Raw genomic sequence first — 26,698 nt, forward strand, 5'->3', positions numbered from 1 at the left:
CTTCGGCCATTGTTGATCCATGTTGCACATGCCCAGGAGTTTTTTCCAGGAGCTCCAGTTGGTTCTATTATACCATATAAGAAAAACTGTCTCAGGCTGAGCCTTTGAAATCTGTAGAAATGGATTAGAAAATGCACATGATCCTACTTGGATTCTAGTAAAAAAAAATTTACAGCTAAGATCTTCCAGAGAGAAAAGTAACACTGGAATAAATGGTTATAAGTACAGTTGACAGGCATCACCAAACTTAATTAAGCATTTTCTCCTGGCTCTAATATAATCCTATCCCTTATGTTTTCCCTCCAGTATTCTCTCAAATTACCATTCAGAGCAACGGACTAATTCAGTCTGAAAACGGAGCAGAAAAATCTCCCAATCAAGGATACATATTCTTGGATAAAAGTTTGTCATCGTTCTTCTGTTAAGGAGGAGATTTTGTGATTGCTGGTGTTGAGAGACCTCATCCAAAATGCCAGAGCAAGATCATGAGACCTTCTGTAACCCTTTGGCCCCAGTTGACTACAAGGTGGACGACCTGCATTCCTTCTACCAATCAAAATGTACCAATGCTGACTTCTGGGAACTTCTTATCACCCCAAGAGCAGCATCTTCTAAGTCCCGTCACCATGAGATGCCAAGAGAGTACAATGAATATAAAGACCCAGCTGCACAAAGGAGGAAAAAGAAAAGTTATTATGCCAAGCTTCACCAGGAAGAAATTGAGAGAGGAAGAGGACTCTGGAAGAAACACTGGGACCATGATAAAGACCGGAGAGATGGTGAAGACAAAGATTATGAGGAGACCGGGCTGATCAGTACCACACCAAGTACAGGGCTGTGGGCCCCACTGCTGAGGTGGACAAACCAGCAGCAGAGAAAGGAGACAATTCATTCAGGAGTCTAAATCCAGGTGGTGATATGGAATACACCCATTTGGTGAAAGGCTTGGATTTTGTGTTGTTTCAAAAGGCACGTGCTCAGATTGCCATCCAAGAGAAGCAAGAAAAGAAACACATGGAAAAGCTCCAAAATGAAACCAAGAAAGATGAGGATCCTAAGGAAAAAAATTGAATTTTAAACATGGCTTGGCTGAAATGTGTATCAGATGCTTTTCAAGAGTAACTCATATGAGCGAAATGAGCTGTTTTTACCAGGACGTATGGCCTATGTGGTAGATCTGAATAATTCAAACACAGATATCCCCACTACTCTTATACACAGCAAGGCTGACTGCTCCACCGTGAAGGCCCAGACTACAGTGACCACAAATGACAGTGTTATTAGCAAGATCACCCAGACTTTTTCATATTGGATGCTGGGTACCCAAAACAAGGAGCTCAAGAAGAAGGATAAAGGAAAACTAGAAGAAAAGACACCTTCTGAGGCTGACATGAACATTTTTGAAGATATCAGGGATTATGTTCCTTCCACAACTAAGACCCTCAGGACAAGGAGCATGAGAGATACCGGGAATGAGAACATCATCAGGAACTAGACAGAGACAGCGAGTAAGTTTGGGAGCAAGACCAGGAGAGGGAGAGGGAGAGCAGGAATGGAAATGAAAGAGAAGAAAATGCACAGCTACTTTGTGAAGTCAAAGTTGGATGATGAGCCCATGGATATTGACAAAGGACCTGGATCTGAAAACGAGTTGATCAAGTTCATCAGTATAAACTTTGCTGGTTCTGCTGATTGGGAAGGCACTGAATTTTTGAAGTAAACAGAAGATAAGTAGCAGCTGGGTGATCTCTTTGGCATGTCCGACAGTTATGTGGAATGCTATCCAGCCACCATGAGTGACATGGAAAGTGATGAAGAAAGCAAGGATCAGGCAGAGCATGATGGACAGTGGAAGAAGAGATGTGCCGTCAACCAGAAGAGGAAGAATATGGAAGCTGATGGGGTTGAAGTGAAAAGGCCAAAGTAGTAATCTCTAGTTCCAGCTGTTACCACACGGCTCTTCTTAGTTTCTTGTTTCTACAATTCTTCAAAAGTGGGTTCTCACTATATCAAGCTGGCCTAGAATTCTTAAGAGACCCACCTGCTTCCCACAACTGAAGGTGTTCACTCCCATATTCAACTCACCTCAGTCAGTTTTAGGTTCACCTTATGCCTTAGAAGGAAGAGTTTCACAAAAATCTGAGAAGGTCCTTTACAGCTGCCACAGGGACTACCCCACCATGCAAAGCACTTTCATTCTTAGAACCTTTGATAATAGGAATATTCATAACATCAGTGGTCATGCTTGTTTTTTCTGGTAGCCTAAGTACAATTGGTCATGAGCTAAGCTACAAATGCTGTGTCTCTGGAAGCCAGGACAATGTTGGCACGGATTGCAGTTTGAGCATGTAGGCAGGCTGCCTTCTGTTGATGATCCCTGTCTATTAGGGATGCTTAGGGATATGTGGATTTTTGTTCCTTCTTGTGCAACCTGTGGGTTTTAGGTATCACCAAGTCAAGAAGAACTGACATCCCTTTCTTAAGATAGGACTGGCTGGAGAGATGAATTTAAGGTGTTCCCAAATATGTGAAGCAGCTTGGGGGGAGAGCACAGGCCTTGAAAGTCACATAATCTAGCTACCCCAAGTACAGGCCACAGTAGGTGAGGTAAAATATGTCTGGGGGTGAGTGAGCAGGGAGACGGCATAGCCACAGCCAATAAATTGGTAGTAGAGAAAAGAAATATGTATTCTCTTGATGGATGAGCCTGGTATGGTAGGAAGAGTTAGGCAGGAAAATCTGTCTTTAACCTAAGTACAGAATATCTGATTTATTTCCCACCTTAACTTTATTTTCTTTTTATTCAAAATACAACACATCTCCTTGAGTTGGGAGATTAGTGAGTTTTTTCTTTTAGCCAAGATCATTTGTGCGCTGAGGTTATAAGTAGAATGTTAGATTCTGACTCAGTGTTTTTCCTGTTCATAATAAGGGTCTCCCGGGATTAACTGAGTTACTTTTTTTCCAGTTAGAGATAATTAATGTTTAATTATTTGCTGGCTGTTATGCTAGAGTTTTTTTTTTTTTTTTTTTTTTTTTTTTTTTTTTTTTAAAGAAAATACATTGTTTCATTTTGTACCGTATTCCTCGAAAACTGTTCATCAATAAAATGGAATTGTCAACATTTATAAGCAGTCCTGTGATTGATTGCAGTTTTGATTGCTTTTGTGATTTATTTGTTCAACAAATATGCAGTGATTGTCTCCTAGCACAATATCAGGTATTAGAGAATGTAGTTTTTTAGGTGCAGCTAGGGTCTGAGTCTGAGAATGAGTGTAGAGTCAGGATGCACTTCAGAACCTGGTTGACTTGTTCTGGGGATAGGTCATTATTGTTTGCTTACTTATTCACTCACTGATCCAACAGTAATGCAGTTGCTGATCACTGGGGTTTTACACAAAGGCAATGGTTTTGTTGTCACCCTTCGTTAAGAAGACTGAAACATGGAGATCATCAGTCTCATTCCTGGGGTCAGAGACACAGACTGAGTTTTTGTCTACGCACCTTTCAGGGACTACACACAGGCTCCATATTGGTAACAACCCATTATAAACACACTAGAGCGCTCTACCTACAATCGGGACCGTAGACAAGCTACAGAAGAAGCACTAACGGTTCAAGTAGAGCATTGGTGTCATAGGAAGGTTGTCTGCATATGGCCCTCCCATAGCTCGGGACCTCTGCAGAGGGCATTTTCCATTAAAGAAACAGAAATCACTTCCATTATTTAGAGACTGGAAAGTAGGGGTTAGGAGCAATGATAGGCCCCCTCAAGAGACATGTCTTTACCTCCAGGATTTTGGGACACAGGACACACTTCTCTGAAGTTCATATCAATTTTTTGTTATTTATTTATTTTTTTATACTGAGAGGAGATTGTAAATACCCTTTGCAATGGCATGCCCACCTCACAACAGGGACCCAAACTTTTGAGATTGTTTTGCAAATGTAGCCTTCTAGAGTCAGGTCACACTGAGACTAAGCCTAGGCACTAGATCTTCCTTCCAACGTGCCTAGAATGAGGCCTGATAATGTGCCACATCTCTCTGGGTTACATGCTAAGGCTTCCATTTATACGAACTGAAATATCTCCACTTGAGCGAGGAGATCCTGGAAGTAGTTACCAGCCCTGCCACACTACCTTGTAGGGCAAATGTGATCTCTTACCTCAATCCACATTCATTCCTGGGGCCCTCCTTGTCTCTTATATAGGTTTATGTTTGTTGCCACTATCCCTTTGTGATGACATGTGCCACTCTATTTGAAAGTTCCAGCTCCTTAGGGAACGACAGTCAGCTTCTGCATATGTTCTGCTTTATTTAACTGTGAAGAAACTGTTCATCTCATCTGTACTTGAATAAAGGTTGCATGAATTCTGTAAAATACATAGAAATGTCCATTTCCTTTAGATTAGACACAAGCTGATGTCAGACATATCTTCTGCCAAGTCTAGCTCCTGAACCAATGAGTGTGTGGGGTTATTGGAAGGAGCTGTTCTTTTAGGCACAACAGTGACTCAGTAAGGGCTGTTAATGAAAAAGCTCCAAGTTGGTATGGTTGACAACTCACAAGAGCTGCAATTTCCCTTCAGTCCCAGCACCATCAACCTTTCATTTTCTCTAACTCTAGCACTTCCCATGCAGTGAGAACAGAAATTTCCACTCTCTAGTGTGGAGCCGATGACTGTCTTCTTTGGTACAACATCCTACTCTCTAGTGTGGAGCTTATGACTGTCTTCTTTGGTACAACATCCCACTATCTAGTGTGGAGCTGATGACTGTCTTCTTTGGTACAACATCCCACTATCTAGTGTGGAGCTGATGACTGTCTTCTTTGGTACAACATCCCACTATCTAGTGTGGAGCTGATGACTGTCTTCTTTGGTACAGCAGAATATTACTAGAACCGATAAAGTGGTCTTTTGATAATGTTTTGCCTCTGACCACACCAGTTCTGGTTTCAAGCCAGCAGTGATCATGTCATGTCTGGAGGATAGAACCTTGCCAACAATTTCAGTGATAGCAATGTATCTCTTCATCTTTCTAAACCTGTCATTCTCAACCCATCGGGGAAAACAAAGGAAATACATATTTTGGATGATCTTAGGAACTGAGACATCACTCAGAAGCAAAATTACAGTTATGAAGTACAAACAATAATACATTTATGTTTTGGGGTTCCTAAGACCAAAGAGTTCAACCTAGTTGTTCCAGAAACTGTTCACACATCAGTTTTTTTTTCTCTCAGTATTTTTCTTTATTCTGTGACTTAGTCCATTTCTTCTAATTTCTCATGGTTGATAATGCCCTGCTATTTAGGTAATGAAGTAGTGTGTTTTATTGCCAATCCAGGGATTTACTTGGCAAAATACATTGAGTGAGAAGGCTGTGGAGTTGAGCAGCTGAGTGTATGTCATGTCTTGGCACAAGGGATTGATCCTAAGTTCCAGGGAAAGAGACAAAACTGACTCCAACCATCACCCTAGCTTAACAAACCCCATTACATTCTGGTCCTGTCTCATGGGGCACTTGTTAGAATGAAAATGATGGAGTATGACTTTGTGAGTTGTTATGTCCTTGGGTAACTATACTTATATGCAAAGACAGACTTGGTTAAAAGTTAAGTTCTCCCCAGAGCTTATTGGCCTCTTCTCACTCAGGGTAACTTGACTCTAGGAAACAGTGATGAGGCCTTTCTCTTCATCAGATGTTGTGGAGGACAAGCTTTTCCATATATTTAATTCAGAAATAGAGCTCTTCTCTGACACACCCAGTCAATTGTTTTTCAGGACTTGGAACAGAATTAATTAGCTTGAGCAGGCACTGGAACTATACTAAGTATTATTAGTGATACAATTAACTGTTCTTTCTTTCAGGGGATGGGTGATTTCTCTGTTCCTTGCTGGCTCCTAAAGATGGCCCCGATTCTTCCAATTTTGCCTCTATCCAGCTCTGATCAGTGCCCTGCTGATCTGTGCCAAACAACTCCCTGGTATCATTGTTGCCAGGATCTCTCTTCAACCATATAGGGAATGGTCTTAGACTCGTGTTCACTCTGTGGCAGAGGAAATGAATGTTGCCAGGCCCACCTCCTTAGCATAATGGGGAATCTTTGCAAGGCATAGAAGGTCATGAGAATTCAGCTCATGTGGTATCCCAGGAAATGGGATATGTTCTCTCCCATTTGTTAATTTCACCCTTTACCCAGATCCACCAAGCAGCTTGTCCTAATTGTAGAGAAGAAAAGTGAAGACCCACAAGTTTGATCCACTTTCAAATAAAGGTTGCTCATCACAAACCGCAGCCATTGCTCTCTGTAGACACCATGGCAGACCTGCTTTATGGTAAGACTGTCCCATGAGTGTGTGTCCCATTCCCACACTAAGCCCTGCTTCCTCTGTAAACCTTTTGTGTGCCTAGGGTTTGGCCCTGTGAAGAAGAGCAAAGCTGTCCCACTCTGTTTACTCTGGTTTTTACATCTTCATAGTAGCACTGGGCACAGTGACACATGACTATGTTCTCAGTGATTTGGATGCTGAGGCAGGGGGACTAGGCAGGTCAGACCTTCTAAGCTAGTTAGGGATAGGTAAGAAGATCCCATCTCAAGATACAAACCAAAAATCACTCTAGAATCCCTTGTATCTGGATTCACAGGGAAAATTGATGATGAGATGAGTTAATGATTATAAGCCCTGTGCCTTGGGTTGCTTTTTATTAACTCTGCATTTTGGGAGACGTGTTTCTAAAATTCCTGTTTTCTCCTTCATTTCTTCAGCTATGTCCAGAATCAACAACCCCTAAAAGCCTTTCGTGACCTATTATGAAGTTTTTAAGGTTTTCAAGATAATCATTTTCAAGATTAACAAAATGCATGGCCCAGCAACTATCAAGAGGCAAAATCCAACCACTGCTCTGGAAGGCATATCCTCTACTAGGTACTCCACCAGGTTTCTAAATTCTGAGTGGAAGGGCTCAGGCCACCAAGAGGTTTAATGGCAGGCGTAGTTTCCTATATGTTGGAGACCCACAAAATGCAGCCCAGGTCACTGTCGATGCTCAGTACTCAGAGTATTCTTTAGGGCACAGATTTGCCATCATGTAGCAGCTCCATGGTGACCCAGGGATACCACTCTAATAGCGTAGAACAGCATCAGGATCAGCAAGCACACTATCTGTCCACAGAGCCTGGAGCTTTGATGGTGGGCATGACCCTGAAGGTTTTTGAGGGATAACACTCAGTTTGAGACACTTCCTGTGAGGCCCTAGTTTACTCTGCTCCTTTCGTACTGCACACTAGGAATCTTCCTGTAGCTTTGCTCCATGTCTGTATCTCATCTATGTGTGCGACAACCAGCATCACAAAAGGCTATGAATTTCCCAGACTGTGACTTGTTCCAGGGTTTCCCTGGTTCCTCAGAGAGGTGAACTTCTCTTAGGAAACTTCTTCTGGCAGAAGCACAGTTCACAGATCTGAGGTAAAAATTGTATCACTTAGAATTTCTGTTTTCTCCTTCACCTCTCAAGCTACGCCGGAAGTCAATATCTCTACAGAGCCTTATGTGACCTATTATGGTTTTCATGTGTTCAAAATGGGAGTTAATGCATAGCCCCCAAGAGCTTATTAAAATTCTTGCTCTACATCTTTGGAAGAATACGCCTTACTCTGCAGCCTACTGCACTTAACTAAACCATTCATTCATTAATACATGTATGTGTCTGAGTGTGGGTGAGTGCAAGGTTGTGTCTGTGCAAATCAGAGGTTGACTTTTCAGAGTTTCTCATTTCATCCCAACATGATGAGGCAGAATGCCTCTTACTTCTGGTCACTCTGTTCTCCAAGTTATGTGGTATTCTATTCTCCTGTCTCCCCTCCTTCTCACTGTAGGTACAGTGGGATTACATATGCATTCCACTTATGTACTGCAGCCTTCTTATTTATTTTATTATAGAATCTAGGTATCAGATGAGGTTGTGGGTTCAGAGCTTTCTCACTGAAGAATTTGCCCTTTCCTAGACTGTATATTCTTTAAGAACAGGAACCATGCATTATTTATCTTTGAGATTGTCACTAACCAAATTGACCTCTCAGTTATCTGTACTTCTGATTAGAAACTTTGGGAAAAAATAGATGAATAAAATGATCCTTCAGATTTGAAGTATGAGCCAGTATTCATCCAACTTGGATGGAACAACATCCAAGTAAGAGGTGAAAGGAGCAAGAAGGGCTCTCTGAACAAGGGCCCTGGGGAAACAGTGGTTGCAAGGAGACATGGAGTATTTCTGAGTTTATTGTAGGGACCAGGAGCAGGAAGGATGCAGGGTGGTTTTGAGCTAAGAGTCCTGGTTCTGCCTCAGGGATCAACTCTTCAGACTTCAGTCTCAGGCTCCACTGAGTCCTGAAGGGAATAAGATGTCTGTTTAGCTCTGAAGATGTTTTTCTGTTTTGTTTCTTCCAGTTGAGTTACTTCAGACAATGATATTCAGATAACCTCTGATGCTATCCACCAGAGCATATTTGTAAAAAATAAAAACACAACTAGAACTCTTAATGTAGAGTTTTCTACCTTACTGCTAGGGTATGGACAGACCCTTCTGAGCTAAGACAGGCTTGGTTAGAGCTTCAAGCTGCATTTATACTCATGCAGTAAGAGGAAGAAGTACACAGGAGCTACGAGACAGCCAGATACAGCTCAGCTAGAGGTCTTGAGAGCTGTGGGAAAAGACTCACGCTCTTAGGCTCTAACCCCGAGACTCTCCTCTTTATAGACACAGGATCCTAGGCCTGGAAGAACATCTTCCCCCATCTGCAGGTGCCTTAGACCCACAAATGAAAAACATGCTTTAAACAAAAATTTGCTTGACCTTTATTAAGTTGAGAGAAAATGAAGCGATCTTGCATTGAGAAGAATTCGTATTATGTCTGTCTTCAACCCTTTCCAAGGGCACTTTTCTGTGTCTGCAGCCACATTAGCTACCTAGACAAAGAAGTGGATTCACTGACTCAGCAAATTGCCACAGGGCCTTTCCATACTGGCCTTGATTCTGCAATTAGCGAGTGTACAGCTCTGGAAACACTAAGGGCCACAGCCCAAATACAGCTCAGCAGAGTCTTACCTTCTACTGTAACTTCCACAGGGTCGCTGATCCCCGATTCAAATGTGAAGGGTGACATGGCAGTATAGCGGCAGCTGTAATTGCCTGTATGTTGGGGACCAACGAAGGGCAGCTTCAGGTAAGCTGAGGTGCTTCTTGTTGAGGCCGTCCAGAAGGGGCTTTTAAAGCCCTCACGTACCAGCTCCATGCTGACCCTGGGCACATGGCCGTGGCATTTAAAGATGGCTTCATGGCCCAGAGGCACCATGCCCTTCCACAGAGCTTCCAGCCTTGGCTTGGGTGGTGGCCCTGTGAGGGATGATGACAATGAGGTGGTAGCATGCCAGTGGGGTTCCTAGGGCAGGTCTGCTCTAGTTGGTCCTTTCACGCCATCCACTAAGATATGCAGCTCCTCTCCTGCCTAAGTGCTGGTGTGTTAACATCTGTAGCTCATCTAGGTATTTAATACCCAAGATCACAAGGGCTATGAGATCTTGAAGGCCCTGGCCTGTCCCATGAGGTATTTCATAGGGTATCCAAAGTTTTGAGTCTGTGAAGAATCCTTTCAGAAAAGTACTTCTGGTAGAAACAGTTCAAAAGTTTGAGGCAGGTTAAAACCTAAGGTAGGCAGAAACCTTTGCATGGTCTCTTTCTGGATGACCTCTGATCCAATAACCCCAAGATTTGTAAAATAATGTATTAACTCATAGGTCGTCAATGGTATGAGTGTCTGAGATCCAGGCATCACAGGAAACAGAGATGGGAATATGCACTTGAACACAGACAAACACCCTTTTGATCTTAATACCATTGAACATCGTTTTACCAGCTGCCTTCCAGCTCAGCATATGGGAAACAAACAAGATCTTCATGTTTAACACCTGGGGGAGGCCTGTTCAAGGTTCTCCAAGCCCAGCACATCATTAAGGTGTAACTCAGAAAAGATGGCTGCTCAAAAACAACAGCATATGAACATTTGTTCCTACGTGAGTAACTCTGGTCCTCCCACCCTCTGGACCATTTTCTGCTCACCATTCACGTGCAGCTCCAAGAGCTCACTGGAAGCAGATCCCGAGAAGGGCGGTGCCTGTTCCATGTAGATACAACTATAGTAGCCAGAGTCTATTGAAGAGATGTTGTGCAGTTCAAAGACAGCTTCTGCCCCAGACGGATTCAACATTTGCACCACAACTAAATCCGGTTTGCCCTGGCGTTGCAGGGCAAAGCGCAGGCCAGGCTTGTGTGCGGTGCATCGAAGCTTCACCATTGAACCTGGCTCAAGGTTGTGACTTGCTGGCTCCACAGTGAGTACCGGGGCTGGTAGTTTCCCTGTGAAGGATCAAACACATTGGCCCAGACTGAAGGCATGGCAAGAGCCATGTGCACGGCCCAGCCTGTGCTCCAGCTGAGGACTCTGGTTAAAGTGATCTCCAAACTTCCTCTCCGGCCTGTTTCTGACGGGCACCAAAGGACAACATTGCCTAATATGCTGCCATCCCCTCAAAATCCCAGCCCTGACAGGCTGTTGGCAGCCAACAAGCCCACCTCATCCCTGCTAGAATACACTGAGAGGTGTAGGTCCATGAAGTCTGGGCCAGACATTTTTGGTGACCCAATTCATACCAGGCTTCAAGGTTGCTGCATTAGTTGTTCTACTTAAAGCTTGGGAAACTGAGGCTAAATGGGTAATATATGTTCATATTTGTAAGTTCTGTTTTGGGGTCCCCATTCTGCTCTCTTGGGACCTCCATCTTTGCCTTTTAACAACATCTCACCATCACTCCACATTAGCTCTACAGGCTTGCTGTCCTCCGACCAGACATGCATGTATTTGTGCATTCGGTAGCGGCAGGTAAAAGGACCTTGGTTATCCAGTTCCCTCAAGTTCACATAGTACAGGGTAGCATCTCTGGTGTGGCTGAACCCCTCAATTTCCAGCTCCTCCTCTCCTTGCCTGAGTTGGAATTCAGCTGCGTTCCGAGGAGCTTTGCAGACAAGGGTCTCATATATCTTCTGGGGGTGGATCATTAGGTAATTTCCCATTAAACACAGAATGGGTGGAGACTGTGTGGCTGGAAGACAGGGAAGAGCACAGACTGAGGAGTCCGGCACATGCTGCTTTGCACAGTCCTACTGAGAACGTCCCCCTGTTCAGCCCCCAAACCTCTGACCTTCAGTGACAGCTCAGGAGCACCTGGCTTATCTACATGTCAGGATTTACACCAAGCTTTACAGTGTTGGCATTCAACACTCACCGTACATCTTGATGGTCACAATAGCACTGGGCTCAGAGGGTTCACCGCCTGCATGGGTTAGGTAGCTACAGCTATAGTTGCCAGGTTTGTAGATTAGGAAACCAGCTGTTCCCTTGTGCTGGACATCAGGTTTCTGGAATCCATCCACTCCGTCCTTCCTTAGCAGGTAGGTTACACCCCGCATTGCAACCCGGCACATCACATATACAGGCAGGCCGCCAGGTGTGATCCAGGAGACTGGATCAGCATGAGCGGAGGGCCGAGGCAAGGGCTCTGTGGATGGGGGAGGGGACATTAGCGAGTATGTCAGTTTTATTGCAGGACACTCTGAGAGTATGGGCCCCAGATTCAGAAAATAGAAAGGAGACAGGGCCAGCAAGTGGGAGAGGACTGGTTACTATTCTGTGCCAGGTGGGTCCCAAGCACTCTATGGAACTCACTATTTTCACAAGCCTCTGGGGACCTCATAAATGTATCCGGTTGACAGAGGACTGAACTAAGGCTAAGAGATAGCAGGGCAGGTCTACTTCCCTCCTCTGCCTCCTGACCCCATTATAACCCCGCTTACTTTTCCCTGTCACCTCTACAGCATTGCTTAGCATTGTCCACTTGTTCAGTGCTGGCAGTTGACTGTCAACGGGGGGTTCCACGCCACATCGGCAGCGGTAGATGCCACTGTTGTTACTTGTAATGGCCCCCAGGGAAAAGCGGTAGGACAGCAGCGGTGTCTCAAGTCGGACTTGACTCAGAAACCACCCATTCATAACCAGTTCGAAGACCTTGGTAGGCAAATCAACGGCACAGACCAGGGTCAGGTTTGCCCAGGGTTCCATCAGGGACTGAGGCTCTGCCCATAGATCAGGTACAGTGCCAGAATCTGGAAGGCAAAGGAGCCAGGATTAGCTTGCTGCTATTAGAAATACAGGGTCATCCGTAACCCATAGGCAGTGCTTCCCAGGCCTGATTGCTGAACTTACCGAGCCACAGAGCATTTCCTGGGCCCAGAGTGGAACCTGTGGAGACAGAGTGTTTAAGTCTCTTCATACCACACCCATGCTAGAGGGTCTAGACCTAAGGACATCTCACCCCAGAGCAGCAGTACAGTAGCCAGCAGAGACATGGTGGGTCCTCAGTCCAGCAGGAGTGTCTGTAGGGAGCATCTGCTCTGGCAAATTAAACTGAGGCACTGACCTTGTACTTTGTTTGCCCTTCCTGGAAGGTAGGGGCAGAGCAACAGTTTCGTGGCATGGGAATAGTGAGGATTCAGCAAGAATGCTAATCAATAATAATGTGTAATTATAACCTGTCCCGACAAGAGGGAGGTGTGAGCATGCACCAGAACTAGGATGTAGCCCGCAGTAGGTATATTCAGTCACTGACCCATGGGCCACTTTCACCCAAAGAATGAATCCTCCTTTACTACTTTGGAAGTTACCAGAAAGGCAGGCTGTTCTTGCTGATTTGTAGACTTCACTAGGAGGCAGGGTGAAGTGAGCACTTGGGAAGGGACTCATGTAAACCTTAATACTTGTCAGTGGACCCTTACGGTTCTCCAGCAAAGCCTCCTTCGTAAGGAACTGACAGTGTGTCTCCTAGCTGGCCATGGCTTCCTATTTCCATGTGTCATCAATTGAGAGGACAATGACAAGAAGACTGGCCTTGCCACTCTAACACACTGCAGCCTGCATGGGCACCTGATGAGGGCTTAATTCTTCATTCCCTGCTCCTTCCAGAAGTCTCTTGTTAATTCACTATGCTTCTTCCAAGTGATCCTATCTAAGAGAAAGCTTCTCAGCATTGTCTTGGCTCACACTCATTGCAGTGGGATTTTCTAAGCTGGGCTTAATTTCCCTGGTGTTTAAACCTGGTGCCTCAGATCACGACTGAAGCCTCTGCAGTTTTAGATGATTTTATTTTCTTCTGAATATGTCTGTCTTTTTGTTATTTTAAAGCCATTCTCTTCTTCCTCTCTGGTTTCTCATGTTTCTCCTCAGATTCTCTATTCCCCTCTCTAGAGTTATCAAGAAGAAAACATCCCTATTTGTCAATGAGTACCCCAACACGTCCCAAAATACACACAGGGCAACAATAAAAATTGAAGCGAGAGGAAACAACAAACTTTTTTCTGCATAGCATCCATTTCTCTGTCCATGTCATTCTGAGAATGTGCTATGCCAAGGTTCCATGCTTACAATTGGATAAACACACATCAGGATGAATTTTCTATCACAGCACATCAGTTTTGCTTTCTGAGTCACAGTGTTTGCTGTCATTGCATGAGAAACAAGTTGGAAATTTTTAAAGAAGTTAATTTACTTTCCCTGTTTCTAGGAAAGTAGCAAAAATATCTTGATACTTTCAGAAGAGGTGGCAGTAAAATTGAAAAGGTGAGTGATTGTGGGGTTTTTGTTAAGTGTACAAGCATATGCCAGCCCAGGAGGAAAGGTGAATCAGAAATCATATTCCCACGATCTCATTCTAAGAGGCTTCTGCCTGTTCTTCTAAGGGAAGTGCATATGGCTCAAGTTAGGACAGACTGAAGCCTCTTCCCTATCCCTTCCCAAAACTTCTAAGAAAAAGCTGCTCAGTGACCCAAGGTGCGGTGACTAATCAGATATAGGCACAAACAATGGGTCCAGTACTAATTGCTGGCATTGAGGAATGAAGATGCTGTAACAAGTTACCACACATTTGGGAGCTTAAAACATCAGAATGTTATTCCTTAGACTTCTACAAGTCCAGTGTATGAAATCCAAAGTTTGGAAGGCCCTGGTTTGTCCTTGCCTGTTCTTAGGACTTTCATGGCAATTTTTGGGAATCTATGGCAATGCTTACCTTGCAGGTCCACCACTTTGTTGTCTGAGCCTGTTCTTGGTGTCTCTGTTCTTTTCTGTGACTAAATGTCACTCTTTCTGTGAGCACATCTGTACCTGGCTTAGGTTCCATTTGAGCCTACTATTGAAGGCATCTGTAGAGACACTTTTTTTTCCTCTGGTCATAGCCACAGCTATGAGGGTTGCAAGTAGGACTTATGAAGAACGCAGTTCATGACACAACAGCTGTTTAGGGAGCTGAAAAAGCTGAGGCTAGTCAGGAGACAGGAATGGACCTGATGCTCAAGGTCTCTTTGGGTCTCAGATGATATAACAAATTTCTCAAATTCCTAGTGTGCATCTTGGGATGTCTTTTCTCTATATGTGAGAAATTGTCAACAAGAAATTATGCCTTGGGTTGGTACATTGGAGAGAGTAAAACACTTGTCACTAGCTATATTTCTGAAGTGTGCTTCAGCTTACCCTAAAAGTATCATATTCAAAACCCAGAAAGCAAAAATGTCAGCATCTCTGTGGTTTAGAGGCCAGCCATTAAGAGTTTCAAGTCAGCCATCCAGAACTACATAGTAAGATATCTTTAAAAATTCCTATTATTTTTGGCTGTGTGTGCAAGAAAGAGGACTTTGGTGGTTTGATCCAACCCTGATATTGATATTTTAATCTGTCCCTAAAATTTGGACATGACCACCCCTGTACCTCCCCTCCAGTACCTTCTGTTTATCAGGTAACATATATTTTCATGGTCTCTCTTTTTCCATCCCAGATGATGTACAGATAAACAATTATTTCCTGCATTTTGCTTATAATCCAATAGTTTTTTATATATCTTAAGTATATATTAGTAAGTCAGGGGAAAGCTTTTCATGAGCCATTTATTCTTCAAAGCATTTATATGTAGTAACTCACTTTAACCTGACAAAGGCCCTTTGGAAGAGATGCTATTAAACCTACCTATTACTCAGTAAAATGACTGAGTAATTTTACTAGAAGGAACCAAGTGTGGTTCTGCGGAATCCCTAATTTTCAGTTCCTACATACTGTCCAATCAGAGGCTTCACTTGTAGGGGAAGTCCCTTGGGTGGGGGTGAAAAAGACCTGTAGATTGGCAAGAAAAACAGTGCTAATTCCAAATATTCAGTTATCTACTACATACCTAGGATTTAATAAAAATTTATTGGTTATTTTATTTCTTTAAATTTCAAATGCTATTTCCCTTCCCATTTTCCCTCTAACCCCCATCCCATCTCCCTCCTGCTTCTATAAGGGTGCTTCTCCCTAACCCCCACTCCTGCCTCATTGCACTAGCATTCCCCTAACCTGGGATATCAAGCACCCACCCAGAGGATCAAGGGTTTCCTCTCCCAGTGATGCAGATAAGGCAATATTCTGCTACTTATTCAGCTGGAGCCATGGGTCACCCCATGTGTACTCTTTGGTTTGTGTTTTAGACCCTGGGAGCTCTGGGGTGTCTGGCTAGTTGATATTCTTGTTCTTCCTATGGGTTGCACACCCCTTCAGCTCCTTCATTTGTATTCCCCATGTTCCCTCAAGACCTCCTCCATAGGAAACTTTGTAGGTCACAGTATATGTGACTGCTTTCATTCTCACATCATGACCCTACTTAACTAGGTGTGTTCTTTGTTGAGTCCGTCCTTGGCAAAAGAGGAATGCAACATTTCCTCATGTTCTCTAGTTTCCTCCTTTCTGTGTAGGTTTGATCCTGAAACACTTTTAAGAATTTATTTACATCTCAATTGTCTTCCTCTCACTTAAATCACATAATCATTTATTAGTCATTTATATATCCTGGTTGTTGATTCGTCAGCACTGGGAATCAATAGTATGGAACAGAGCATACTGAGAATGCCTTCTGCCCAGGCAAGCCTGGAGTTTGCTGCCTTTCTGCTTCACCATCCCAAGGCACTGGTATCCAGCTTGTGCCATAAAATCTTATATATGTAAGGTTTAGAAAGGCAGATACCTAAGGAAAAATGCTTAGGTTTTCTTATCATGAGTCTTTTTATTTCAACTCTTGCTGGTTAGAAGCAGAAGGTGAAAAAATAATGCAGTATTTTCTACTGTCTAGAGCAAACTCTAGAGGCTCCAGGACTGTTTATTGTTGCCCTACCTCGGACATGAGAAACATGATGACAGGGAGGTGCTGGCCTGAGTGTGCGTTTCCTTGTGTTCCTCGACATTAGAGCAGTGTTGAGCCAGGTGACTGTCCTCGGGCTGAGCTCTGTCCAAATGCTTACCAAACACCGATAAGAGATGAGAAGGGGGCACAAAAGTCCTGCCAGGAAAAATTGGGGGAGATTTGCACACAGAACTGGTAACTGTTTGGGACATCTGCCACTGAGCTAACAGTTGCAACACATTGTTGGCATCAGCCTCTCTGTGAACCCTGTTGGGTAATCTGTCCTTCATCCTTCATTTATGATACTCTGCCTTCTCTACCTGAAGAAGATTCTCCCTTTCAAAAGGTGTTCCTTTTGCTAGAGGAGTCTGGCTCCTCTATTACCATATTCCAGATCCAGCAGGTTTTCAGATCAACTGCTAAGAGCTCACTGAGGTCAGGGGGTCATGGGAGGCCGTCTCAGGCTAACTCACCTTCTCTTGGGTTGTGAGGGGAGTCAGGTTCCCTCCACTCCTCCCAAAACTTACTTTTATTTATTTATTTAAAATTTTATTGGATATATTTTATGTTCATTTTAAATGTTATCCCCTTTCCCAGTTTCCCCTCCATAAATCCCCTATCCTCCTCCTCCTTCCCCTTCTTCTATGAGGGTGCCCCCCCACCTACCCACCCTCTCCTGCCTCCCCGCCCTGATGTAAAACTTATTTTCTATTTTCATGAATGTGATTCATGAACATGACTTAAAGAATCAATAACCCCAAAGTTTATTCAAGAAAACCAAGCTGCTGGTTTCTGTACTTCTCCATTGTCTAGACACCTAGAGGTATCATTAAAAACATCAGAGTCCCTTTTCTCCTGATGCAGCCTCTCTGGATCTCTAAACACTACTTTCCTTACTTCCTTATTTTCATTGTTTTCTATGTACTAGAGGAACTAAAGAGTGAGTTCATTCTCCTTAAACTGTCACCACAGACACATGTAAAACTTTTCTTTGCTCCATTCCTCCTATTTATCTAATTATGGTGTGCGTTTCTGAGTTTAATTAGGCAAAACATGCAAATGCACATTTACATATTCATATATTAAAATACCCACATGTAGATAGATACAATAATGTGTTCCCTGCTAATACATTCTAAGAAAGGCATCCTTACTACAGTATCACAGAGTGCCTGCCAGCTAGTGCAGTCCATACTGTACCTGACAATATACTGACAGTGTGGCTGCTAGGCTATAAACCTATGCAGCACAGTCCTATGCTGGATACTGTAGGCAAATGCGACCTAAGACAGATGACCTTCATGTATATTAACATATCTAAACATGGAAAAGAGGCAGTAACAATATTGTTTTAGGACTTTTTCAAAGCTCATTATAACTTTATTGAACCACTGTCCTATATGGCATTTTATTGATCAAAACATCAGTGTAGCAAATGAATACGTCTCTGTGTCTGGGTGTGTGTATGCACTATATGTGTATGTATATTTATAATATATGTATGTATATAGATAGATAGATAGATAGATAGATAGATAGATAGATACACACATATGTATATGTGCATGTGTATATGTGTATATGTATCTGTATGTGTACATGTGTGCACATGTGTATATGTATATATACATGCACACACACACACACACACACACACACACACACACACACACACATATATATATATATATATATATATATATATATATATATATATATATATATACATAATAGAGGATATCAGTGTTTTGCCTCTTTTCCCACATATTTTTACCATTGCTGAAGCTAATAAGTGCCTTTCCTGTTAGTTTCCTTTGAGGAATGTCTTTTCATCTTACCTGAGACATGAGACTATGTTGGCTATGATATTCATCTTCTATAACCCTGAATCTCTTAACTTTTTCATGTGTATCTATGTGCACTTGGTGCATTGAAGCAAAGATACAAGCCTGTGCATGTGGATGCACACACTCACTTGAATAAACACAGTAAGCATATTGACTTAAGTTGACAACATTGGGTCTTCTTCATTTCCTTCCACCTTGTTTGAGACAAGTTCTCTTCTTGATTTTTACCATATACGGGACTAGTTGTCCCCAAGCTTCTTCATTGTCATCTATCACTACATCCCATCTCTTTTTAGGAGAACTGTGATTACAGAAGAATGCTACCATAGCAGCTTTTATGTGTTCTGGGTATTGGTACTCAATTCTTTCTGCTTGTAGGATAAGTGTTCTAACACACTGAGCCATCTCCCCAGCCTTCTTGCTTTGTACGTATATATATATATATATATATATATTTTTTTTTTTTTTTACAACACTCATCTGAAATTGGGTACAAAAGGAAAATGAACATAGAATTTGACATTTTTGATATGAGGTAACCCTAAAAACATATTTGTTGAACTCTGTTGTGGCTTGCAAGCTTTTTTTTTTCAATCCCCTTATACATGTTAGGTCCTAACCCCCAGGAGCATGATGATAGAAGCAGAGGGCTCTACGGAGTGTCTGATTAAGGGCCCCAGAGAACTGACTGCCACTACCTGAGAACATGAAGTTTCTAAATATTAACCAGACAGTGGGACATACAGTAGATTTTGACTACACTGGACCCTTGAACTTGGTGTTTAATCCTCTAGTGTGAAGCAGACAGAGACAAGTCACTGACATTTATGAACCATTGTGTACATGTTGTTCTGTGGTTGCAGAAATGAATAAGGGCCATGCACCCACTGAGACTTAGCCTTATATACTGCACAGAACATTAGGAATCTCTTGCTCCTTTCAGCAGTGTGCAAGACATGATTCCTAATAAGAATCTCTTCTTAAGGTAGTATGCATGATCTCTTCTGATTCTGGATACTCTGGAAACTTTTCTTATCTCCCATCTTTTCCAGGAAATTTTAACTAATTTATTTTTCTTTATTTTAGTGTATTGCATATCAAAAATTCTGTGTTTATCATTATTTAGGTATTAAATGTTTGTTAAATGGATGTTTTCATCTGGAAATTGGCATCTTACATTCTAGGAACATTTTTCAAAATTTTGAGACATGGTGTTCTGTTCAGAAAAATTTCTCCTGTGCCTATGTTTTCTAAGCTTTTCCCCAATGTCTCTTCGAATAGTTTTAGTGTACCTTTTTTTAATGTGGAGATCTTTGATCCACTTGCTCTTAAGCTTTGTACAAGGAAATAAGAAAGGATCAATTTGCATTCTCCTGCATGCTGAGTGCCAGTTGAACCAACACCATTTGTTGAAGAGGCTGTCCTCTTTTCATTGAATGTTTTCAGCTCCTTTGTCAAAGATCAAATGTGTGAGATTTTATTTCTGGATCTTCTATTCCATTCCATTGATCTACCTGCCTATCTCTGTACCAATACTATGCAGTTTTTAATATAATTGCTTTGTAATATAGCTTGAAGACAGGGATGATAATTCTCACAGAAGATTTTTGTTGTTGAGGATAGATTTCACTATTCTAGGCATTTTGTTATTCCAGATGAATATGAAAATTGCTCTTTACAACTCTATGAAGAATTGAGGTGGAAATTTGATGGGGCTTGCATTGAATCTGTAGATTGCTTTTGGTAAGATGGCCATTTTTACAATGTTGATCCTTCCAATCCATGAGCATGGGAGATCTTTCCATCTTCTGAGATCTTCTTCAATTTCCTTCTTCAGAGATTTGATGTTCTTGTCATACAGACATTTCCATTGCTTAGTTAGGGTCTAACAAGGTATTTTGTATTTGTGACTATTGTGAAGGGTATCTTTTCCCTAAATTTTTTTCTCAGCATGTCTATCCTTTGAGTAGAGAAAGGCTACTGATTTGCTTGAGTTAATTTTATATCCAGCCAGTTTGCTGAAGTTGTTTATCAGCTGTAAAAGTTCTCTGGTGGAATTTAAGGGGTTACTTAAGTATACTATCATGCCTTCTGCAAATAGTGATATTTTTCCTTCTTTCTGTTCAATTTGTATCTCATTCACTTCCTTTTGTTGTCTAATAGCTCTGGCCCGGACTTCTGGTATATTAAATAGGTAGGGTGAGAGTGGGCAGCCTTGTCTAATCTCTGATTTTAGTGAGATTGCCTCAAGTTTCTCACTATTTAAATTGATGCTGGCTACTGGTTTGCTGCATATTGCTTTTACTATGTTTAGGTATGGGCCTTAAATAGCTTCTCTCTCCAAAACATTTAACATGAAGAGGTGTTGAATTTTGTCAAATGTGTTCTCAGCCTCTAGTGATATGATCATGTGTTTTTTTTTTTCTGAGTTTGCTTATATGGTGGATTATGTTGATAGATTTCTATATACTGAACCATCCCTGCATCACAGGGATGAAGCCTCCTTGATCATGATGAATGATTGTTTCAATGTCTTCATGGATTTGGTTTGCAAGAATTTTTTTGAGTATTTTTGCATCAATATTCATAAAGTTCTCTTTCATTGTAGGATCTTTGGTTTAGGAATGAGACTAATTGTAGTTTTGAAGAATGAGTTGGGTAGTGTTCCCTCTGTCTCTATTTTGTGGAATAGTTTGGATGTATTGGTATTAGGTCTTCTATGAAGGTATGATAGAATAGTTTACTGAAACCATCTGGTCCTGGGCTTTTTTTTTTTTTTTGTTTGTTTGGGAGGCTTTAGATGACTCCTATTTCTTTTGGTGTTATGGGATTGTTTAGATGGTTTTTCTGATTCTCATTTAACTTTGGTATCTGATATCTGTCTAGAAATTTGTCTATTTCCTCTATGTTTTCCCGTTTGTTTGAGTATATGCTTTTGTTGTAGGATCTGATGGTTTCTTGAATTTTCTCAGTTTCTGTTGTTATTTCTCCCCTTGATTTCTAATTTTATTAATTTGGATACTCTCTCTGTGCCCTGTAGTTATTCTCGCTAAGGGTTTGTCAATCTTGTTGATTGTCACAAAAAAACTAGCTCCTGCTTTTGTTGATTCTTTGTATGGTTCTTTGTTTTTACTTTTTTGATTTCTGCTCTGAGTTTGATTATTTCCTGCTATCAACTCTTCTTGGTTGTATTTGCTTCTTTTTATTCAAGAGCTTTCAGCTGTTCGGTCAAGCTGCTAGTGTTCTCTCTCCAGTTTCTTTTTGGAGGCACTCAGAGCTATGAGTTTTCCTCTTAGTACTGCTTTCATTACATCCCATGAGTTTGGGTATACTGAGCTTTCATTTTCATTAAATTCTAAAAAAAATCTTTAATTTCTTTCTTTCTTGACCATGTTATTGTTTAGTAGTGCATTGTTCAGCTTCCATGTACATGTGGGCTTTTGTTGTTGTTGTTATTAAAGACCAGCCTTATTGCATGTGATCTGATAAGATGCATGGGTGTATCTCATTATTCTTATATCTGTTGAGGCGTGTTTTGTGACCTACTATATGGTCAATTTTGGAGAAGGTGCTGTGAGGTGCTCAGAAGAAGTTATATTCTTTTATTTTAGGATAAAATTTTCTATTGATGTCTGTTAATTCCTATTGGTTAATAAACTCTGCTACTTTTGCTGTGTCTGTTAAGTTTCTGCTTCCATGATCTGTCCATTGATGACAGTAGATAGTTGGATTCTCCTATTATTGTATGTGGTGCAACATATGCTTTGAACTTTAGTAGGGTTTCTTTTATGAATGTGGGTGCCCTTTTATTTGGGACATAGATGTTCAAGATTAAGAGTTAGTCTGAATAGATATTTCCTGAGATGAGTAAAAAGTGTCCTTCCTTATCTTTTTTGAAAACTTTTGGCTTAAAATCTATTTCATTCAAAATTAGAATGGCTACTTCAGTTTGTTTCTTGGGGCCATTTTCATGGAACTTTTTTCCCAACTTTTTACTCTGAGGTAGTGTCTGTCTTTGTCTCTGGGATGAGTTTCCTGTATGCAGCAAAATGCTGGATCTTGTTTACGTCTCCAGTCTTATAGTCTATGTTTCTTCATTGTGGAATTGAGTCCATTGATGTTAAGAGATATTAAGGAATAGTGATTTTTGTTTCCTGTTATTTTTGTTGTTAGAGGTAGAATTATGTTTTCGTGTCTTTCTTTTTTTTTTGTTTTCCTTCATAGCTATTTTCTTTTTCTAGGGTGTAGTTTCCCTCCTTGTGTTGGATTTTCCATTCATTCTTTGTCGGGCTTGATTTGTGGTCAGATATTGTGTGAATTTGGTTTTGTCCTGGAGTATCTTGGTCTCTCCATATATGATAATTGAGAGTTTTGCTAGATATAGTAACCTGGGCTGGAATTTTGTGTTCTCTTAGGGTCTGTATGATGTCTTTTCTGGATCTGCTAGCTTTCATAAACTCTCTTGAGAAGTCTGGTCTAATTCTTATTGGTCTGCCTTTATATGTTACATGTCCCCTTTCCCTAAGTGCTTTTAGTATTCTTTCTTTGTTTTGAACATTCGATGTTTTGACTATTATGTGTTGGGATTAATTTCTTTTCTGGTCCAATTTATTTGGAGTTCCCTAGGCTTTTTGTATGTTCATGGTCATCTGTTTTTAAGAGTAGGGCAGTTTTCTCCTATGATTTTGTTGAAGATATTTACTGTGCCTTTTAGATAATATTCTTTGCTCTTTTCTATACCTATAATTCTAAGGTTTAGTCTTCTCATTGTATACTGGTGATCCTGGACATTTTGGGTTAGAAGCTTTTTGGTTTGTATATCTTATCTGACTGTTTTGTCTATTTTTTCTATGTTGTCTTTGGCCCATGAGATCCTCTATTCCATCTCTTGTAGTCTGTTGTTGATGTTTGCATCTGTGACTCCTGATTTCTTTCTTTCTTTCTTTCTTTCTTTTTTTTTTTTTTTGCTTTTGTTTTTGTTGTTTTGTTTTTTTCGTTTTTGTTTTTTTTTTTTTTTTTTTTTTTTTTTTTCTGTTTTTTTTTATTGCCAGGGCTGTCTCTTTTTGTATTTTCTTTATTGTTTCTATTTTTTTTTAAATTTCTTTATCTGTTTGGTTGTATTTTCCTATAGTTCTTTGAGTGATTTCTCCTGGTTCTCATGTAATTGTTTAAGGGAGTAATTCATGTACTTCTTGAAGATCTTCATCATTATCAGGAAGTATGATTTTATATCTAAATTTTGTTTTTTTGGAGTTTGGGAAATCCACTGCTTGCTGTGGTCAGAGAACTGGGTTCTGATGGTGCCAGGTTGTCTTGGATTCCATTGCTTGGTTCTTGCGTTTTCCTCTTTTCATCTTGTTGTCAGTGATCGTAGGTGATCTTTTTGTTTCTGACTGGTGCTTATCTTTCCTGTGGTTCTGAAGGTTCATTGGTTCAGGACGAAGATTGCTCCTGGGTGTTCTGCTTTTTGTGGGCAAGTGTTGAGTTCTGATGGCAGTGACTCAGTTTTGTCTTCATGGGCTTAGGTGGGAGAGCGCTGTTCTGGGAGCTCAGCTCTGCCCACAAGTCCTGAGTCCCAATGGTGGTAACCTGGCTCTTTCTCAAGGCTAAAAAGGACATTTTTGTCTAGAAAGCACCAAGCTCCCTGCATCTCTGAGTACTCTCTGTGTTTCCACACAGGACAGCTGACAGGCCTATGCGTCAGGCTTACCCTTGGTCCAGTTTGAAAAGCACCCCTGCAGCTGATCTGGGAGCTCAGCTTCCCATGGGCAGATCCTGACTCCTGGTGGTGGAGAACTGGCCTTCTATGTGGACTGGAAAGAATCCTCTTTCAGAGAGCACTGTGTGCCTTGTGCTTCAAGAACTCCTGGTGTGACTTCCTTGGGCCTGTGCCCCAGGCTTACCCTTGGTCCAGGTGGAAAAGCTCCTGCCCAGCTGCCCTGGGAACTCAGCCTTCTACAGGCTGATCCCATGTCCTGATGACAGAGACGCGGCCCTCTAATATTTTTGTCTTGTTTTGTTTAAAGAAAGATGGTCTATAATTTTTCTCCTTCAGTAACAAAAAAAAAAAAAAAAAAAAAAAAAAAAAAAAAAAAAAAAAATCAACCAAACAAAAAATATTAGTACAAATTAGAGAAGCTACAGAGAATTGCAAAAATAGTCCAGATTCATGGAGTAGCCTTTGGAACGGACTAGTAAGAACTTCATTCATCTACTGTCAAATGAAGGCCAAGACAGTAGGTTATATAAGACTAAATATATCAGTTGTTTGGCTTGTAGTAAATAGCAACTAAATTCAATTCTTTGTTTCATCGATGAATATGGCTTTCAATGTAAACACGACAAAGTGATGAATATTGTCTACAGCCTTCCTCTATCTTTCTATCTCTTTGTTTGGACTCTAAATTCTCAGAGGTACTTTCTGAAAATTCACTAAGCACATTGGCTCAGGAATTAGGTTGGTGCTCTGCTTCCTCCCTTCCAGTTCCAATCCCCAAGTCTTACTTCTAGCTTTATCGAAGACCATGTATTACTGCCTCTCATTCTTCTTGGCCCCCTTCCTAGAATCTAGGTAGATCCCAGTGGTGGTACACTTATCTATTCTCACTTCCAGTAGAACTCTCAGCCTACTTCTTACTAGCAGATCTTCCCACAATACCTAAAAACAAGTTCTACAGAAGATCCCCAGTATTCACCCCTGGCAGGATCTCAGAAATATGCCATACCAGGACATCCATAAATCCAGAGAAGAAGAGAGCCAGAGAACCAGAGAAAAAAAAGAAAACCAGGAACCAAACACCTGTCTCCCTTAAAATAAGAACAAATGTCTGAACTTAGAACTGCAATCATTGCAAACCCAAATGCCTAGTTGTCAGCATAAAAATAATCAAAAATAGCTGATAAAATGCTTCAATAAAGGCTAGCAACTCTATTACAGTAGGCCCTGAAACATGCAGTATACCTGCTGCACCAGACAAGGACTTCATAGAACTATTATGAATATGCTCAAGGACACTAAAGAAGATGTGACTATGTCCATTAATAAAATCTGTGAAAACACAAACAGTGTAATGAAATAAGGAGAACATTTCAAGAAGTGAGTGTGGAAATGCATTTACTAAAGAAAACACAACCTGGAAAACAAAAAAAATTAGGTGATCAAACAGGAACTTCGGACACAAGCCTCACCAACAAAATACAAGTGAAGAAAGAGAGAATCTCAGGCATTGAAGAAAATATAGAGTAAATAGGTATCTCTGACAAAGAAAATGTTAAATCTATAAAATTGCATAATCAAAAAATACCCAGGAAATCCGAGACACTATGAATACACAAAATCAAAAAATAAGAATAGAGAAAGAAAATGAAAGCCAGGCCAAAGACACAAAAAAATATTTTCAGTAAAATCAGAGAAGAAAATTTTTCTAACCTGAAGACAAAAATACATATTAAGGTATAAAAGGTTTACAGAACACCAAATAGACTGGACCAGAAAAAACAGTGCCTTTAACACATAATAATAACAACAACACTAAACATACAGAACAGTGAAAGAATATTAAAAGCTTCCAAGAAAGACTGAGTAATATATTGACAGACTCATTAGCATTATACTTGACTTTCCAATGAAGACAATAAAAGCCAGAAGAGTCTGCACAGATGTTCTCTAACCTCTATGAAACCAGAGCTGCTAGGCCAGACTATTATACCCAGCAAAACTATCAATCACAATAGATGAAGAGGAAAACATTTGATGATAGAACCAAATTTAAGTAACAAATATATAATAGCTATCTACAAATCCAGCACTACAGAAAGTGTAAGATGAAAGACATCTGTCTGAAGAGGCTAACCACATACAACAAAATAAAATAAATATTTTTTGGAAATCAAAAGTGGACCCCCACTTTTGTTTCAGACCCCCACCAAAACAAGCTACCAGAAATTAACAAAAGCTATTCATTGATAACTCTCAACATGATCTTGATCTCTCAATTCAAAGAAAAGATGCAAACTAATAGATTGGATAAAAAGAGTAGCCATCCTTCCACTGAAACCAACACATCACCATCAAGGACAGATATCACCTCAGGTGAAAGGATAAAAAAGACAGTTTAAGCAAATCGATCCAAGACTTGAAATGATATAACCACATTTTAATATTTGACAAAATGCACTTTAAACCAAAACTAACAGAACTAGATAGGAAAGAATACTACATACTTATTAAAAGAAAATTTCAAGTGGACGTTGCAATTTTAAACTTTTATATGCCAAACACAAACTCACCCAGTTACAAAAGAAACACTACTACAGCTAAAACCACATACTGACTTTCACATTTATTGGGTGACTTCAGTATTTCACTCTCTTCAATAGACATCCAGAAAAAAAGTAAACAGAGAAATTCTGAGCTGACAGCATAAACCAAAGTGACCTAATAAATAAGTCTCACCTGAACACAAAAGAATACAGCATCTCCTCAGTACCTCATGAACCTTTTCTAAAAACTGACCATATGTATGGTTACAAG

General features: G+C 40.9%; 1 protein-coding gene and 1 pseudogene across 2 annotated transcripts; one reads left to right on the plus strand and one right to left on the minus strand.

The window, feature by feature from the left end:
- The first annotated feature begins 469 nt into the window (after positions 1–469).
- On the plus strand, positions 470–1,495 carry LOC308438113 (protein Red-like; annotated as a pseudogene). Its single transcript has one exon. The product of its transcript is annotated as a protein Red-like (transcript).
- A 5,635-nt stretch (positions 1,496–7,130) lies between these two features.
- On the minus strand, positions 7,131–12,467 carry A1BG (alpha-1-B glycoprotein; the record flags this gene model as incomplete). The annotated part of the gene is made up of 8 exons (XM_080939431.1): positions 7,131–7,210; positions 9,114–9,401; positions 10,125–10,421; positions 10,868–11,164; positions 11,348–11,620; positions 11,916–12,224; positions 12,325–12,360; positions 12,434–12,467. 8 exons carry the CDS (start codon positions 12,465–12,467, stop codon positions 7,131–7,133), a joined length of 1,614 nt encoding a protein of 537 aa, XP_080795557.1.
- Positions 12,468–26,698: the final 14,231 nt, after the last annotated feature.

The sequence above is a fragment of the Micromys minutus genome, assembly GCF_963924665.1.
Source record: "Micromys minutus genome assembly, chromosome: 27".
NCBI lineage: Eukaryota > Metazoa > Chordata > Mammalia > Rodentia > Muridae > Micromys > Micromys minutus.